This window comes from Gopherus evgoodei, chromosome 17 (genome assembly GCF_007399415.2).
Source record: "Gopherus evgoodei ecotype Sinaloan lineage chromosome 17, rGopEvg1_v1.p, whole genome shotgun sequence".
In the NCBI taxonomy this organism is placed as follows: Eukaryota; Metazoa; Chordata; order Testudines; family Testudinidae; genus Gopherus; species Gopherus evgoodei.
The window spans coordinates 1438992-1453310 of NC_044338.1; the positions used below are offsets into that span (position 1 = coordinate 1438992).

The 14319-nt window shown below is 38.5% G+C and overlaps 1 protein-coding gene across 5 annotated transcripts in view; it reads right to left on the reverse strand.

Annotated features, from left to right (window-relative positions):
- Positions 1 to 2121: 2121 nt before the first annotated feature.
- Positions 2122 to 14319, reverse strand: part of UNC119 (unc-119 lipid binding chaperone) — a 48202-nt gene continuing 36004 nt past the window's right edge. For 4 of the 5 annotated variants that reach the window (XM_030536375.1, XM_030536379.1, XM_030536377.1 and 1 more), the window contains exons 3-5: positions 13641 to 13743; positions 11212 to 11384; positions 2122 to 8850 (exon numbers count right to left, since the gene is read on the reverse strand). In XM_030536375.1, the coding sequence (XP_030392235.1) occupies positions 8738 to 8850; positions 11212 to 11384; positions 13641 to 13743 (389 nt within the window). In that variant the 3' untranslated portion in view covers positions 2122 to 8737. Of the gene's footprint in view, positions 8851 to 9726; positions 10578 to 11211; positions 11385 to 13640; positions 13744 to 14319 lie in introns of those variants that run through there. The other variant, XM_030536376.1, reaches the window with a different exon arrangement.

The following is a 14319-nucleotide window of genomic DNA, read 5'->3' on the forward strand; positions in this document are numbered from 1 at the left end:
GTAGGAGGGAGAAGTTTTGCTTTAAGAGTTTTATGTGCGATTCATTTAGTCTCAACTAACTGATTCAATATTTAGAAGTATGCATGTTAGCCATTAAATATACTTTAATAAAATATATTTTATAACTTGTCCAAAACTCTTGTTTTAAAGACTGACAAGTTTCGGAAGTGCACCACCTCACAGCTATTAGAAATAATTTACATGTGTATTGTTTCCCTGTGTGGCACAGAAAGTGGTTGAAGATAGAAAGCATTGGGACCACTGACAGCACATAGCATGAAGGAATTCTGCAATCTATATTCTAAGTATCAAAATCTCATATTCATTAGTTTGTTCTATGTAAGTTCTATTCTCTTGCTATACAGTGCATAAGACATCCTCAATTGCTTTGACAAATTAAAATGTCCTACACCTGTCAGATATTCAAACAAAAATGGATTGTTTTAGCCTAACTGCTCCAAGCAATACTCAACTTCACTGAGGTTTAGCCACCATTTCATGAGCAACACTTTGTTTGCACTAGCCCCAATAATGCTAGGATTAACATAGCTAGAAATGCCAAGAACTGAAATTAGATTATCCCTCATATTAGATAGAGTCAAGACTGGTGCCACACACTAGCTACTTCAATTTCAGTTCATAGAACCTAGAGAGCCATTACAGCTGTACACTAAATTCAGAATTTGATTCTAGATGGTAAGTGTTGCAGATTGCACAGGAGTGCATCCTGATGTAATAGAAAGGGAAGCTCCCAGTTCTGTACAATACACTCGGAATAATAAATGCCCTAAAATACTCCCACCAACCTGACATTTGAGTCATTTTCCAGGTTACTTGGTTTATAGAGGTTACAACCATTTTTTCAGTTACCATATTTTATTTAGTTTCTTCTGTCTTTCCTGTAATTTAAACAATATTTAATCTTATTTAAAATGCATTGCCATACCACAGTTTTTGTCTTCAGATCTCTAACCAAATGCTTGGAAAATTAAAATCTTTTTCTCCAAATATTTTAAAAACTAATGCAGTCTTGGAACTACAAGTTTCAAAGTCCTTTTCAAAAAGTGAGTTAAAAGTACCTTCAGGTACAATATGTGCAACAGAAGTCTCCTTGCCAATTTTTGAGGTTTTATACTTAGTTTCTTCCCTCTTGTTGTATAGGAGAGCCACTGAAGCAAAAGTAGAAACTAAGTAACTGTTCTTCAAGTGCTGTCAAATGTAGGAAAAAAGTTTAATTCATAGTAATCTTAGGTATAATTTGTAACTATATTAGGTAAAAAAAAAATCACTTTTTTAAAAATTGTCTATGTCCCTTCCAAAAAACATCCCACACAGACCAAAAAACAAGCACATTTACAGAGGAAGTTTTTTGAGATTTTAAACCAGTCACATACATGACCTGTTTCCTCACCAGACAGTCGATCATTCAAATCTTTTTATTTGACACACATTTTGCCTTTATTTCCTTTATCATTCTTACTAATTGATACCATTAGTTCCAAACTTGGATGTATGTTCCTCAAAACGCCTCCTCTTTTCCATACATTGTGAAATGAATCAGATTCAGTGCCAGTGAAAACCCTGTTATAAGAAATGTTTGCTTTGTGGTGAAGTAGAAGGGTTTGTTTATAGTGTACCAGTGTCGGACCTACTCCCCCCTTTGTATAAACCATATACATTAATAGAATTAACCTGGGGATCTCGTTATTTGCCTAAGGCTTGAGGATTTAATACAAAGACTAAGTATTGAAGCAATGTTGTAATGCTTTGAAATAATCAGTTTTAAAAAGCCAGTGTCCCTTACCTGTATTACTACACTATCATTTGAGATTATTAAAACTCAGTTTTTAATTTACTTTTCACTATACTTTTCTTTTGTTCTTTGTTATGGTTTCATCATTAGTTTATTTTTCTGGTAGTTATACACTAACAGAAGACTGGGCTGCAAATACTGTAACAAAATGTTTAAATTCAAACAAGACAGCTCTTCATTAAAATGTTTCTAGTGGACAATTTGCTGTAAAACAGCACACTTCCATGCTAAAGTGGAATAATACATTAATCATACAAAATACCAACATCCAATGCAAACAACCAAACCACCACTTTTAGGATCAATAATTTACTTTTAATTTTTTAAAACATTTTGCAGTTTGTTACAGGAAACGAAATACTTGCTAATGAAAGATACATATTTTAACACCTTTTCCAAAATAATAGAAATATTTAAGCATATTCCCTAACCTGTAAATACTGATGACTGGACTGGCAATATTAGTTTTGAGTGAGTGTATGCACTCACTATTTGGACTCCTTGTGTTCATTATTTTTAACATCTACACTCCTACCTTCTATAGGGAGACCTTAAATCATATTCTATTTTTCTTTATTCTGAATTATTCTCATCCTCTCTCTCTTCCTTGCCCCCCCGCCCCCCATTTCAGCCTCTGCAAACAAATAAAGCAAACTAAGTGCTCAAACCAATGTCAGTCAGATGGACTGACTGCCAGGGCTTATAGTCTCCATGGCAACTTGCTCAGTTTCCCTCAGTTTCAGCAATGTGTTTCCACTAAGTGAGCTACAGTGGATGTTCTTACTGGAAACTCGAGTTAGACAACTAACAAGACACAAACATTTATAAAATAAACTTGATAAAAATGTTGCTAATATTTTCCCAATGGAATTATCCCTAGATTTTTACTTTCCTTCCACCAAAAATATATTTTTATTTTATAAATACATATTTTAATACAGACAATCCAATCTGATTTATGCAAAATAGTCACATTCAGATAGGTATTCTCAGTGTAGCATTAAAGTAAAAGCAGACATTACAGTAGGCATTAGCACAGTGATTCTAGGGAAGTGTTCACTAAATCATATACATGGATCTACAAATATACAGTACCATCTGTTTAGACTATGCTGTGATTCAGAAGATAATGCATCTGGCATTTCATGCCCAGCATATCACTCTTGTGTTTGCAAGTCGATATATAGCTGTCGGAGAATTTAAGTATAAATCTGATTTTAAAACATTTATGTAAACTTCACTAATACTTACATTTGGGGTTTAGAAAAACAATTGCTAACAGAAGCTATGAGCTAAGGTTTTCATTTAACAGAAGAACATTTAAAGCTGTCAGGACTTTACAGTTCTTAGCCCCAGTTAACCAAAATCTACCATGTAGTTTCTCAGTTGTTCCACTTCTGTTTCTTTCAAGTGGTAGCACTGGTTCCTGGAATCCAGCTCCTAGTCAGACCTGGTTAACTGGAGCTATTTGCCAACAACTTCTCACAGAGATGATGGATATTTATTAACAGGTTAGTCTTACAATACATAGGAGGCATGAAGGTTGAATGTCAGGAGCATTAACTAAATGACAGATGCTGTTCAAACAAAACAAACAATTCCTACCCCCAAGCATTCACGATCTAAGAGGGTAGTTTAATAGACACACACACACCCTTCAACATTGTCTTTTATAATAGTACAGGGTGTTCAAACTTTACAACCAATGGCAGCACTGGCCACTTCATATGAATATGAGCCCAAGGGTTGCATTTAACTGGCATAAGATGGAGCATGTCGCACTTGTTTTCTTCTTTAACAAAGGTTTGACCCATGGAGACCAGGTTCTGATGCACAGTGCTCCATCCTTGATGCAAGTGAGTAGGCAGTCTGGATTAAGATGAAGCACTGCATGTTGGGACTTTTAGCCTGTATCTCTATATTAAAGATATGTGCAGCTGCAGGTTGCACTTTTGCTACCCTGTATGATCATTTTCATTGTGAGCCAAATGGCTGACAGACAAGCCAAGCAGTTCCATCTTACTGATCTGCTCATACAACAAGACTTTATTACAAAAGAGACTGCGAGCAAGAACATTAACATAACATCTTATTTTTAATCTTGAAATGAAGAGACTACCTACATTTAATCAGACTTAAAAATCCTCCCCAATCCACGATGATAATGGCATAGTCAACTAATGCACAAACCATCTCACTGCATAAAGGACATGTACTATATCTGCAGGAATCTTTTCTCTTTATGATCATTGGTCCAAAGCCAGAGCATGTAAAATGTATTGGTCTTGAAAGCATTTGTCCTGTTCCAACTATATGCTTCTAATAGAGCAATCTGTGAAATATCAGACCATAATTTAATTTAACACGTATACTGTAAGTTATTTTTGCTGTTGAATAAACTATTTGAAAACCTCCCTATATTTCCAAGGAACTTAAATTATAAAGAGCTAGAAAAGAGATGAAGGCCAATATTTTGTCCACTTACAATAACTAAATTGAGACATAATTTATTTCCTTATTAAAGAAGAGTAACGTCAGTGGAGGTCTGACTAGATGATTATGAGGGTCCCTTCTGGCCTTAAAGTCTATGAATGTTAGCAACGGCAGAAACTCCAACAGCATCAAACTTCACTTAAGCAAACCACAGTGGAGGTAAAATATTAACGTGTTCCAAGAGAGTACTAAGAGGTTTACAAAGTTAATTCAACAAATAATAAAAGACACGATAAATATATTAGTAATAAGGAATATCTAATCTCTAAAAGTTGGTCATCTTGATTACACTCTCACTCTTATCTTACTTCAGTTCCAACATTTAATAGCCAGTGGCTTACAAATCAAAAACATTAGAGATAATCCTTTATACCTTTGCAAACTAGGGTCCCAGACTCTCAAATGATACTGGCATACATGGAATTCTTGAGAAAGTGGCTATTAAAATCATATGTGGGGCTGGGGAAGAGGGTAACTAGAACACCCCAATTTTAAGATGTACTGTCTTGGCTTGACCTGCTGGGTATAAAGTGAATGCAATACCCCTCTGGAAAGCTAGGATTTCATAGCCTAAACACAAAGGTAAACCCAGCATGGATTAATATTCAATAGAGTAACAGCTACATAGAAAGTAACTAAGAGCCTTCTGGGAACAATAAATGAAAAATGTTTTTAATTGCAGTTCTACCTTTTGCCAAAAATAAGGTACCAATTTTAAAAAGAAGTCATAGGCCGGATTCTAGAAGGGTGCCAAGTGCTTTTAATTCCCATTCAAACCAATGGTAGTTGAAGGCATCTTATAAGCATTTGGTTTTAAAATGGTCTCTTATCGGCAGTTTCTTTCATGTGTAACTCTGCTCCTTCATATCTCAAAAAAGTGACCCATCTTAAGATCAGAGGAAACATTAGAAGTTTGTTACAAAATAAGCCCCAGAAGAAGGAAAAAATTAATTTCCTCATGAAATGGCACTAGAACTATGAATATATTGGAAAAGCTCCTATGAGATTTTTCCTGTGTATTTCACAGATATCATGTGCAATGGATGTAGCATCAATATTACACAGCATATTTCTGCATGAGCAGCCAGAGTAGAAATGGAACCTGTCCATTATCCAAGGCCTTTCTTTTTCTTTTTTTATTAATCTTAGATTATTTAAAAGTTGGAAACAATTTATGGCAGCATACAGCTCTCTAGGTGAAAAACTGTTTGCAACTACAGAATGACAGTTACAGTGGACTGTAAAATTCTGTGTTCATAACACTTCTAAAGAAAGCTTTAAACTGGTCTCAAGAGTTCAGAAATGCATCACAGGCTGTCTTGTAATATTAGCACTTTGACAGTTTTTTTCCACATTTGATTTTTTAAAAAGAATAATTTATAAAGCAGCCACTGAAAAAACAAAGCCAAAAGATGATCTAGTAATTTACTCCATTAAATGGCTGAAAATTTCTCTCTTGTTTTAAAGGATATCAGCATTTTTATTTCTAGGACTGGGCAAACTAACTAGCTGTTAAACATATCTACATAAATCATGATTGGATTTGTTTTCTAGCCTGAAAATATAACCCTCTCCCCTCTTCCAGAATATGGATTGTGATCACAGTTTGCCAAACTAGTCCCAGAATCCGGTCATGAATATTTCATTCTTTTTTATGCTTAACCTCCCACTTGCAATAAAATTCAATGTACCAAGAAGCTCATTCTGTAACTTATTGCACTTCTGGGAATGAAGTACCTTTTCTCCAGCTTCTTGTTCCTATAAAGGCAGGCAACCCCCACAGCATATTTTGTTCAGCCACTTCCTATTTCAAAAGATATCATCTCTTTAATCCTATAATCAACTAACACTTCAAGGGAATCTTTAAAAACAGTAACAAGAGATAGCACAGAAAGCGTAAAAAGGAGCTGGGGACTAATGAATTTGAGTGTTTCCCAAATGGCTTGTTACATCATCACATACCAAGAGGATCCTTGAGATGACAACCCGACAAATGAAAAGATGGGCTAACAGATGACATGGAACTGACACCACTCTCACAGCAATGGACTGAGATGTTACAAGATGGTGACATTTTAACTCACTGCTCCTGGAATGTGTTTGTCTGGCAGTGCTGGGCAGGCACACGTGCTGTATGTAGCTGCTGTTATTAAGCACAAAAGAGGTTAATACAGACAATGAATGAGTGATGGAAGATATTAGTACACGGGAAAGTACATGGAGTAATGGCTAAACACTCTACTGTCTCCACATAATGTATTTTCTTATATATTTAAACATACTGACTATTTCAAAAGCTGTTCAATATTTCCATGAGGTTGGAAAGTCTCTTGATTTGCAAGACAGTTTAACAGCCCTGATACAAAAAGAAAAAAAAAATTAACTGGTCCATTTTTTGTAAACTATTTTTCATTTTCTGATGATTCGTTGTGCTATGATACATGGCTGACCAGACTACTATAAAAATAATTGGGAAAACTCCTTGTAACCATTTTAAAATATATAAGTCAGCCCTAGGCTGATTTTGCAGTTAGATACAGTACAAAAAAGTAATGATGACAGGTCTCATCTGGGTAGTATTTGCTGTTTTGTTATAGCAGTGAACTGTGTACACACACTTTGGCTACAGTTAATTTAAAAAAAATAATCTGTGTTGTGTCCTAACCTGCTGCAGTTGCCTCAGAGAACAATCAACTGCCAAACATAAAAAACAAGCCAACCAAGTTCAAACAGAGAAGGCCTCCCTTTTCAGATGACGGATGGCTACAACTGGAATGGTTTGCAATTTTCTTGGTTGATTAGGCAGTGACTGGAGGAAAGGCGTTCGTAACAACTGGAAATGGTATTTTAAAAAATTATTACAATCACACTTGTCTGAGGCTAACATATAATGTTCCATTTAACTCACAGAATTAGACATGAAGACAATGTATTTATAGAAACAGCTATAAACTGCAAAGCTTAATTTTTCTGATATCAGTGAACCAAATTTTTTGAGTGAGGGTTTCATGACCATAAGTCACCTGCAAATAAAAGGAAGAAAGCTTTCATCCTTTGCTTCTGTTCATTTTGGACCTTTTCACTGATTTTCATCTATTCTAATGTACAATACAGCAGATTCTCTCTGTGATTTATTAGCTTGCCTTTGCCTCTCCCCTCCACTTCCCTGCTCTCAAGAGCAGCATACTATGCAAAACTGGTGCAAAACAGTTCTTAAACTCCTTATGCAGGACTGGACGTGGAGCCATCATTTTGGATAACGTCTGTTATACACTGCCCGTAGATGCGCAGTGTCAAACATATGGTCTCTGAGGAATTAATAGCTGGTCCAAAAAATTCTGGACAAAAGAAAAAACAAACACACTTGACCATAAAATGCTTCAATTCAGACACAAAAGAAAAAGCAGAAAGTCCATTCACTCTAATCACTTTGGACAAACGAAACTACTTTCCTCTGACAACCCTCCTGAAGCATCTTGTCTCGCTACACTTCTTTATACAGGCAGCTAAAGAAGAAATTAGATTCAGGGAAGAAAAGCTTACACCAGGTATAGGCTGAACATTAACTGCCTGATAATGCCAAGCTAAACTAAAAACATATCTACTTCTTGACTGGATGATTCAGCAAAGAACACAGAAGCTCAAACGAAAGAGGACAACACTTGTGGGGACTTGCAAACCCTCAATCCTAGGTTTCTAACAGAAACAGGAAAAAAAGGGCAGTTGAAGACAGACCCGTTATTGAATTACTGTCCTTCAGTGTGAGTTTCATTGTTTCCAAGATATCTTACAGGAAATGTTATGTGGAGGTAAAACATGTGCTGAGTTATAGATTTAGAGAGGCTCTTTCTCTAAAATCACACTTACATCTTGCTTCTCAGGATGAAAGACAGACATTTTTAGGTGGATGTACAAATGAAGTTAGGATTAAAACTGTGCCCTTTGAAGCATTCATAAACAGAATCAGATAAAGATACGCATCTCTGTATTTGCATTAGACTTCTGCCTGTTCACAGGCTCTCCCACCCCACATTCTAAGAGACAGCAATTGTGCAAAGAGATGCTTAATAATGAAAAAATGGATCTGGAGAATTTGGGCAGAGAATTCCTGTACTGATATTAACTGGATAATATATCAAGCCATTTTTACACAGAGCTATTTAAAGAGCCTCAGACTCTGGTGACCAAAGATCATTCATTGGAGTGGAACTGTGTTTAGAGTTCTTGAAGGTCTGGGTTCTGCTTCAAAGCTCAGGGAAGATGAAAGACTTCAACAAGTTTAGTCATGAAACTCCTACTACAGCAAAGAGTCCTTGGTTCATGGACCTGTGCTCAGCTGACCTTGCAAGTCAACTGCAGGAAGGTGGTAGAATCCCTGACAATTTCTACAGGAAAGGAAAGGCTAGCACAGCTCTGCTGTCCACTCAGTATTCATGGTCCTCCACTGTACGAATAATCTGCCTTGTTGTGCATCACCAGCTTGTTGTCTACAAAGTAGAAACTGTCCGACTGTGTCTCATACGGGTGAAGGATCATCTCTCGAACTGCAAAAGAAGTTGCACATTGGTAAATTTTAGTTTCTACCTCACACAAATGATAGACTGTAAATCTGGTGTTTTCTTCAGCAGTTATACCAGGATGTGTAAAGATACAGTTTACATGGTTGTTCTGGTCACAACTAATGGCCATCCTGAAGGAAGTAACCATGAGAAATTGTACTGTCCAGGTACCTCCCCCCCGCCGGCCCCCCATCTCCATAGTACCTAAGCACCTCATGCATAGGCCTCTGAGAAAAATCAAGGATTTGTTAAAGAAAGTTAACGGCAGTGTCATGGGTACAGCAGTGATTTTCATAGTCAGCAAAAAGTCACTGCTGCATTCCTTTGTATAAAACTAGCCACTGAGTCCCTCATGAATTGCTGCAATTTATTCTGGCGGCTGCAAACTATTATCTCCCTCTCCCTCTTTCCAACTTGGTGCTCACCCATCTGCTTAGCTGGCTTACCTGCAGACCTGGCAGATGGTTTTCTGGAACATAAGCAGCCACAGCCTCAGTGGGGAAGTGAAGTGTACACCAGCCGCCACGTCCCCCCAAACTGCTGCAGTTTTCCCATCAGTAGACACCAGTCTCATCTCACTGTGACTTGTAGTGCACAGCACTACCACATCAGAACTGTAGTTTGGGGAGATTCAGTGGCTGGTATGTGTTCCCAGCTCCCCACTCAGGCTGCTCATGTTCCAAGCAGTGGCCTTGCATAAAACCAGCTACCAAGTGTGCAGCAGGTGAGTCAGATTGGTGCCCGCCCGCCCGCCCACCCACCCACCCACCAGGCGGAAGAAAGGGGAAAAAAAAGTCTGCAGCCACCAGAGTAAATCAAAGCAGTTTGGGAGGGGGAGGGGGAGGCAATTTAGCAGACTTTTACACAAGGCAGCACTGCTGCCCCTTCAACTGCTGCTCCACACACCATGAGCCATGCCAAGCACAAAGCTGCATATGCAGAGGCTCCCTCTCTACTGTTGGAAAAAAATCACAGTACTGGACTACTTGGGTGATTTCTGCACAGTCCAGGAAATTGTTTTTTCTGAGGGCCCTATTAATACGCAGTAATGAGCTTCTCCATGCAACATTTCTGTGACACGGGCAGTATCATCTCCATTTTACTAATGGGCAACGGAAGCACAAAAAAAGCAAAGTGATTTGCTCAAGAATCACACGAAGTCTGTGACAGGGCAGGAAGTGAACCATGATCTCCTGGGTTCCAATCTGGTGCTTTAACCATAAAGCACTCCTTTCTAAGCACAAGGTTTAAAAGGGAGCTGGGAGTGAGGGGAGCAGAGGGGCGCTACGCTCAAAAAGTGACTAGGGACATGCCATTCTTACTCAGAATCCGCTTCCTGTGATTACGTCTGACACTCTGAAGTTGATACCATTGAACAGGCAATACAGAAATCTCTTCATATTAAGGTTCCACTCATCAACTGTTTAATAAATGATTGGTAGATGTTGTAATAAATGGGTAATCAATTATTAGTGTCCAATAGGTTGCTTATAATCACCTATAAATACTTTCCGCTGATGTGCTTATAACTACCTATATAACAAACTACTCAGGCCTGTTACATGCTTATAACATCTATTAATCATTTGGCCCTGCACAGGCTGTTTATAAGTGAAATTAATATAGTGTGACCAATACATCTACAGAAGAGTGAGCGCTCTCTCTATTGACCATTGTCCGCTACGGTAAATTCTGAGTGCAGAATCTTCTCTCTGAAGAAGAGGTAGAAAAAAAAAATACAGCTACATTTTTGAGTCCTAGGTAGTTTGCAGAGCTGGCATTTAGGCAGAAAAACTCAAAACTTGGCACATTTGTCATGACTGTTGTTAAAAGAACAAACATAAGGTACACCACCACCACCCCCTGATCATCAGCACAGAGTTAATCTTCTGCTGATAGCCAAGGCCCCAGGGACGTGGGCCAAATGATTTACATCTAATGTGCAACAATCTTGATTTCTGCAGCTCAGCTGCACTAAGATATACAGCAATGTTAATTGATTACAAAATCACTTAGGTCTTCACAATTTGATGGAAATAATTCTAACCACAAAATGAAATGTTGTAGCCACATCAATCCCACAATATTAGAGACACATGATGGGTGAAGTAATATTTTTCATTGGACCAACTTCTATTGGTAAGAGACAAGCACAGCCATTTCAGCGGTGGTTGTACATCTGGCACAAGAATGTGACTTCTCTATTAACACAGATGCTTCCAAATGGTTTTTGTACTCTCCCATTCCCACTTAACAATAAACACATAGCTCCATTTGGGATGGAGCCCTCTGAAATACCTCCGTTTATCATCCCTCTCTGGCAACCCATTAACTGGGAGAACTTACTGAGGTCCTCCGAGAGCTGTGGGAATTCATAGATGTGTTCACAAGTGTTTTTACTGCTGGGGATGCAGAACCCAAATTCAAAATCAAAGCTCTTGAGCAGCTGATCCCGGAAGTAGTGCCTCTCAATCATGCGGAAGTTATTAATGGGCTTGTCCCCTACTGTGAACTCTACCCTGCAATGGAGAAGAAAAGAAGATTGAAACAAGGAGTTTTGTTCCTGGCCAAAAGTTTCTGTTCACCACACGCAACTGAGTCCTTTAAACAATGCTGAAAATCTTAAAGCAACTGCTCCTAAAACATGCTTGTATAAAGGCACACAATGTGATGCTACAAGTCAGCCAGGAAGCAAGGCAATCAGAATTACACAATGCACACAACTACTTTTCCCACACAAAAGTGAAATACAAGTGTGAATTTCACCATTTCAAATCACCATCAGCAGAGGAAAAGCTGCTCAAACATACTGCATAAACAGCAGAGCATTCAGCATAGCTTCCTGGGCATAGGTAGATTTTTTCAAAAGCTGTTTTAATTAGGGCTGTCAAGCTTTAAAAAAATCAATTGCAATTAATCGCACTCAAACAATAATAGAATACTATTTATTTAAATATTTGTGGATGTTTTCTACATTTTCAAATATACTGATTTCAATTACAATACAGAATACAAAGTGTACAGTTTATTTTTTTATAAGTATTTGCACTGTAAAAAAACCAAAGAAATAGTATCTCTCAATTCACCTAATATGAGTACTGTAGTGCAATCTCTTTATGATGAAAGTTGAACTTACAAATGTAGAACTATGTACAAAAAAAACTTGCATTCAAAAATAAAACAATGTAAAATTTTGGAGCCTGCAAGTCCACCCAGTCCTACTTCTTGTTCAGCCAATCACTGAGGCAAACAAGTTTGTTTACATTTATGGAAGATAATGCTGCCGGCTTATTTACTATGTCACCTGAAAGTGAGAACAGGTGTTCTTGTGGCACTGTTGTAGTCGTCACAAGATATTTACATGCCAAATGCACTAAAGATTCACGTGTCCCTTCATGCTTCAGCCCCCCAAATGAAAGTGAATATTTATTGCCTGAACAGAGTAGCAGGCAATAGGATGAAGAGGTTGGCATGCAACTTGGAGTCTTTGTCCCAAACAGTAAGGATGTCAAGGTGCTTGTTTTAAGATTCTACAGGGAGAAACCTTCACTTTGTTCCTAAACATTCTGCCTACAAGTTCTCATTCTTTAAAATTCCGCCTCTGATTAGGATTTAATCAGACACCATAAGAGCAACAAAAATGCTGTTTGTCTTCTTTCCAAGTAGACTAATGCAAACCTCCTTTTAGGAACGGCCCTGCTCTGAAACTGAAACAGTTTCTCAAATTCCAGTCTGACATGAATCCAAACTAGTGACTTTTACACACCTGAAAAATGGGATTGGTACTGAAACAGCAGCTGATATTTCATTAAAGTATTGTGGATGTGATACTGTAATACTGATGGGCATGAAGCACTGAATCTGCTGTACTAATTTATTTGTAAGTGAATGTGGAAAAAACAAGGAAAACAAAAGGATCAGACACAACCTGATCCAATATCCTGCAGGCAATCTCCGAGAAGAGCAGAAAGGGACCTCTCACCCAACTAGAAGAAGGGAAGGTGTGGGCATCTCAGCCAAATTGCACCTCTCTACCCACAACACTCCACCACAGATATATTGCTACCTATAAGGGAAGGACACGTTTAGAGCAAGCTAGGCTCACCTGGAATAAACAAACAAACAGATTCCCTGAACCAGTTTTTTTTTCATTTTTCAGGATATGTCTCCTCCTCCCCCCACCCCTCAATATATGCACATCTGCATTTTACAATTTAAAAGTCAGTGGCAATATTCTTGACAGAAAAATCTGTTTTATTGGTGCTGCACTTTAGCATCATTTATTGACATGCACCAGGTACTATCAGACACACCAAAGGTAATGCAATGGTACAAATTTTGATGTGCTTTAAGTGTTCACATTGTAATTCATGATTCCATTCACATCTGTGGAGTGATGCTGGGAAGGACGGAGGCTGCAGATCCCTCTTTCAAAATTTGAGCAAGTGGGACAGCCACTGCCAAGCCACACTTCTCCAAAGAGCAGCTGGGATACCTGTGTGTAGCCTGTTGGTTCTGCACCGCCACATGAGATCCTAGCATTAGTCCCTTGGACCCCAGTTCTCGGTACGGTACAAGCATTGGGCAGGTTGAATGTTCAAACCTCAAGGTGTTAGGAGATCCTCTTCACACTCAACAAAATGCCTCTACTGAACTGACTTAAGTTGCAAACCTATCTAGTACCTACAGCAAACTAAAGACACTTTCACTCCAACCAGAAAGTGTGCAACTGATTTCAGTACTAGAAAGAGCAGCACAATACCCCAGGTACTTACGTGGCTCCAACTTGCCGAAGTCTAAGGAAAGCTGGGGTGAACTGATAGCGTACAAACCGCCCGGCATTAGGGTCAACATCCTTTTTATCACCATGTTCACGTTCTGGAATGGCACAAATCAAATCTTCATCATTGTGGACTGAGAAACGGGAACCTAAGGAGAGCACCTTTAACTGGTACCTTGAAGTCCCCCCTTCCCCCTCAGAGATCCTCCATTCCCAATACTGCCTATCTCCTCAGTTTGAAGGCCCAGCCAAAGACTGTATAAGACGTTTGTGGACAAGTCAGGCAAACTCAGGCACTGAGAAGTTAACTATCTGCAGAAAATGGCTAATGTTTACTTATCTACCAGGGGTCCTCCGCTGTGTATGGTCTGTAAAGAGCTTGGATATCCTCAGGTGGAAGGTAATATACAAAGACAGTATTACATCTCTACCCCAAACAGTTCCAGTCACTGATGCTATGTCAGCTGATCTATTTGCTTGTTTGTATCCCTAATGAGCACGAATACTTCCAGAAAACTAAAGACAGATCTACCACCTGCCCGCTTCTTGAAGGAAATGTAGCAATAGAGATAGCACAGTCCTACTTTGCAGCAGCACTTTCTTTGTGAAGGAATCAAGTCAGTTGTGGCAGTAGAGAATGAGGTGGGCCTCTTTCTGGAGCTCCTCAACACATT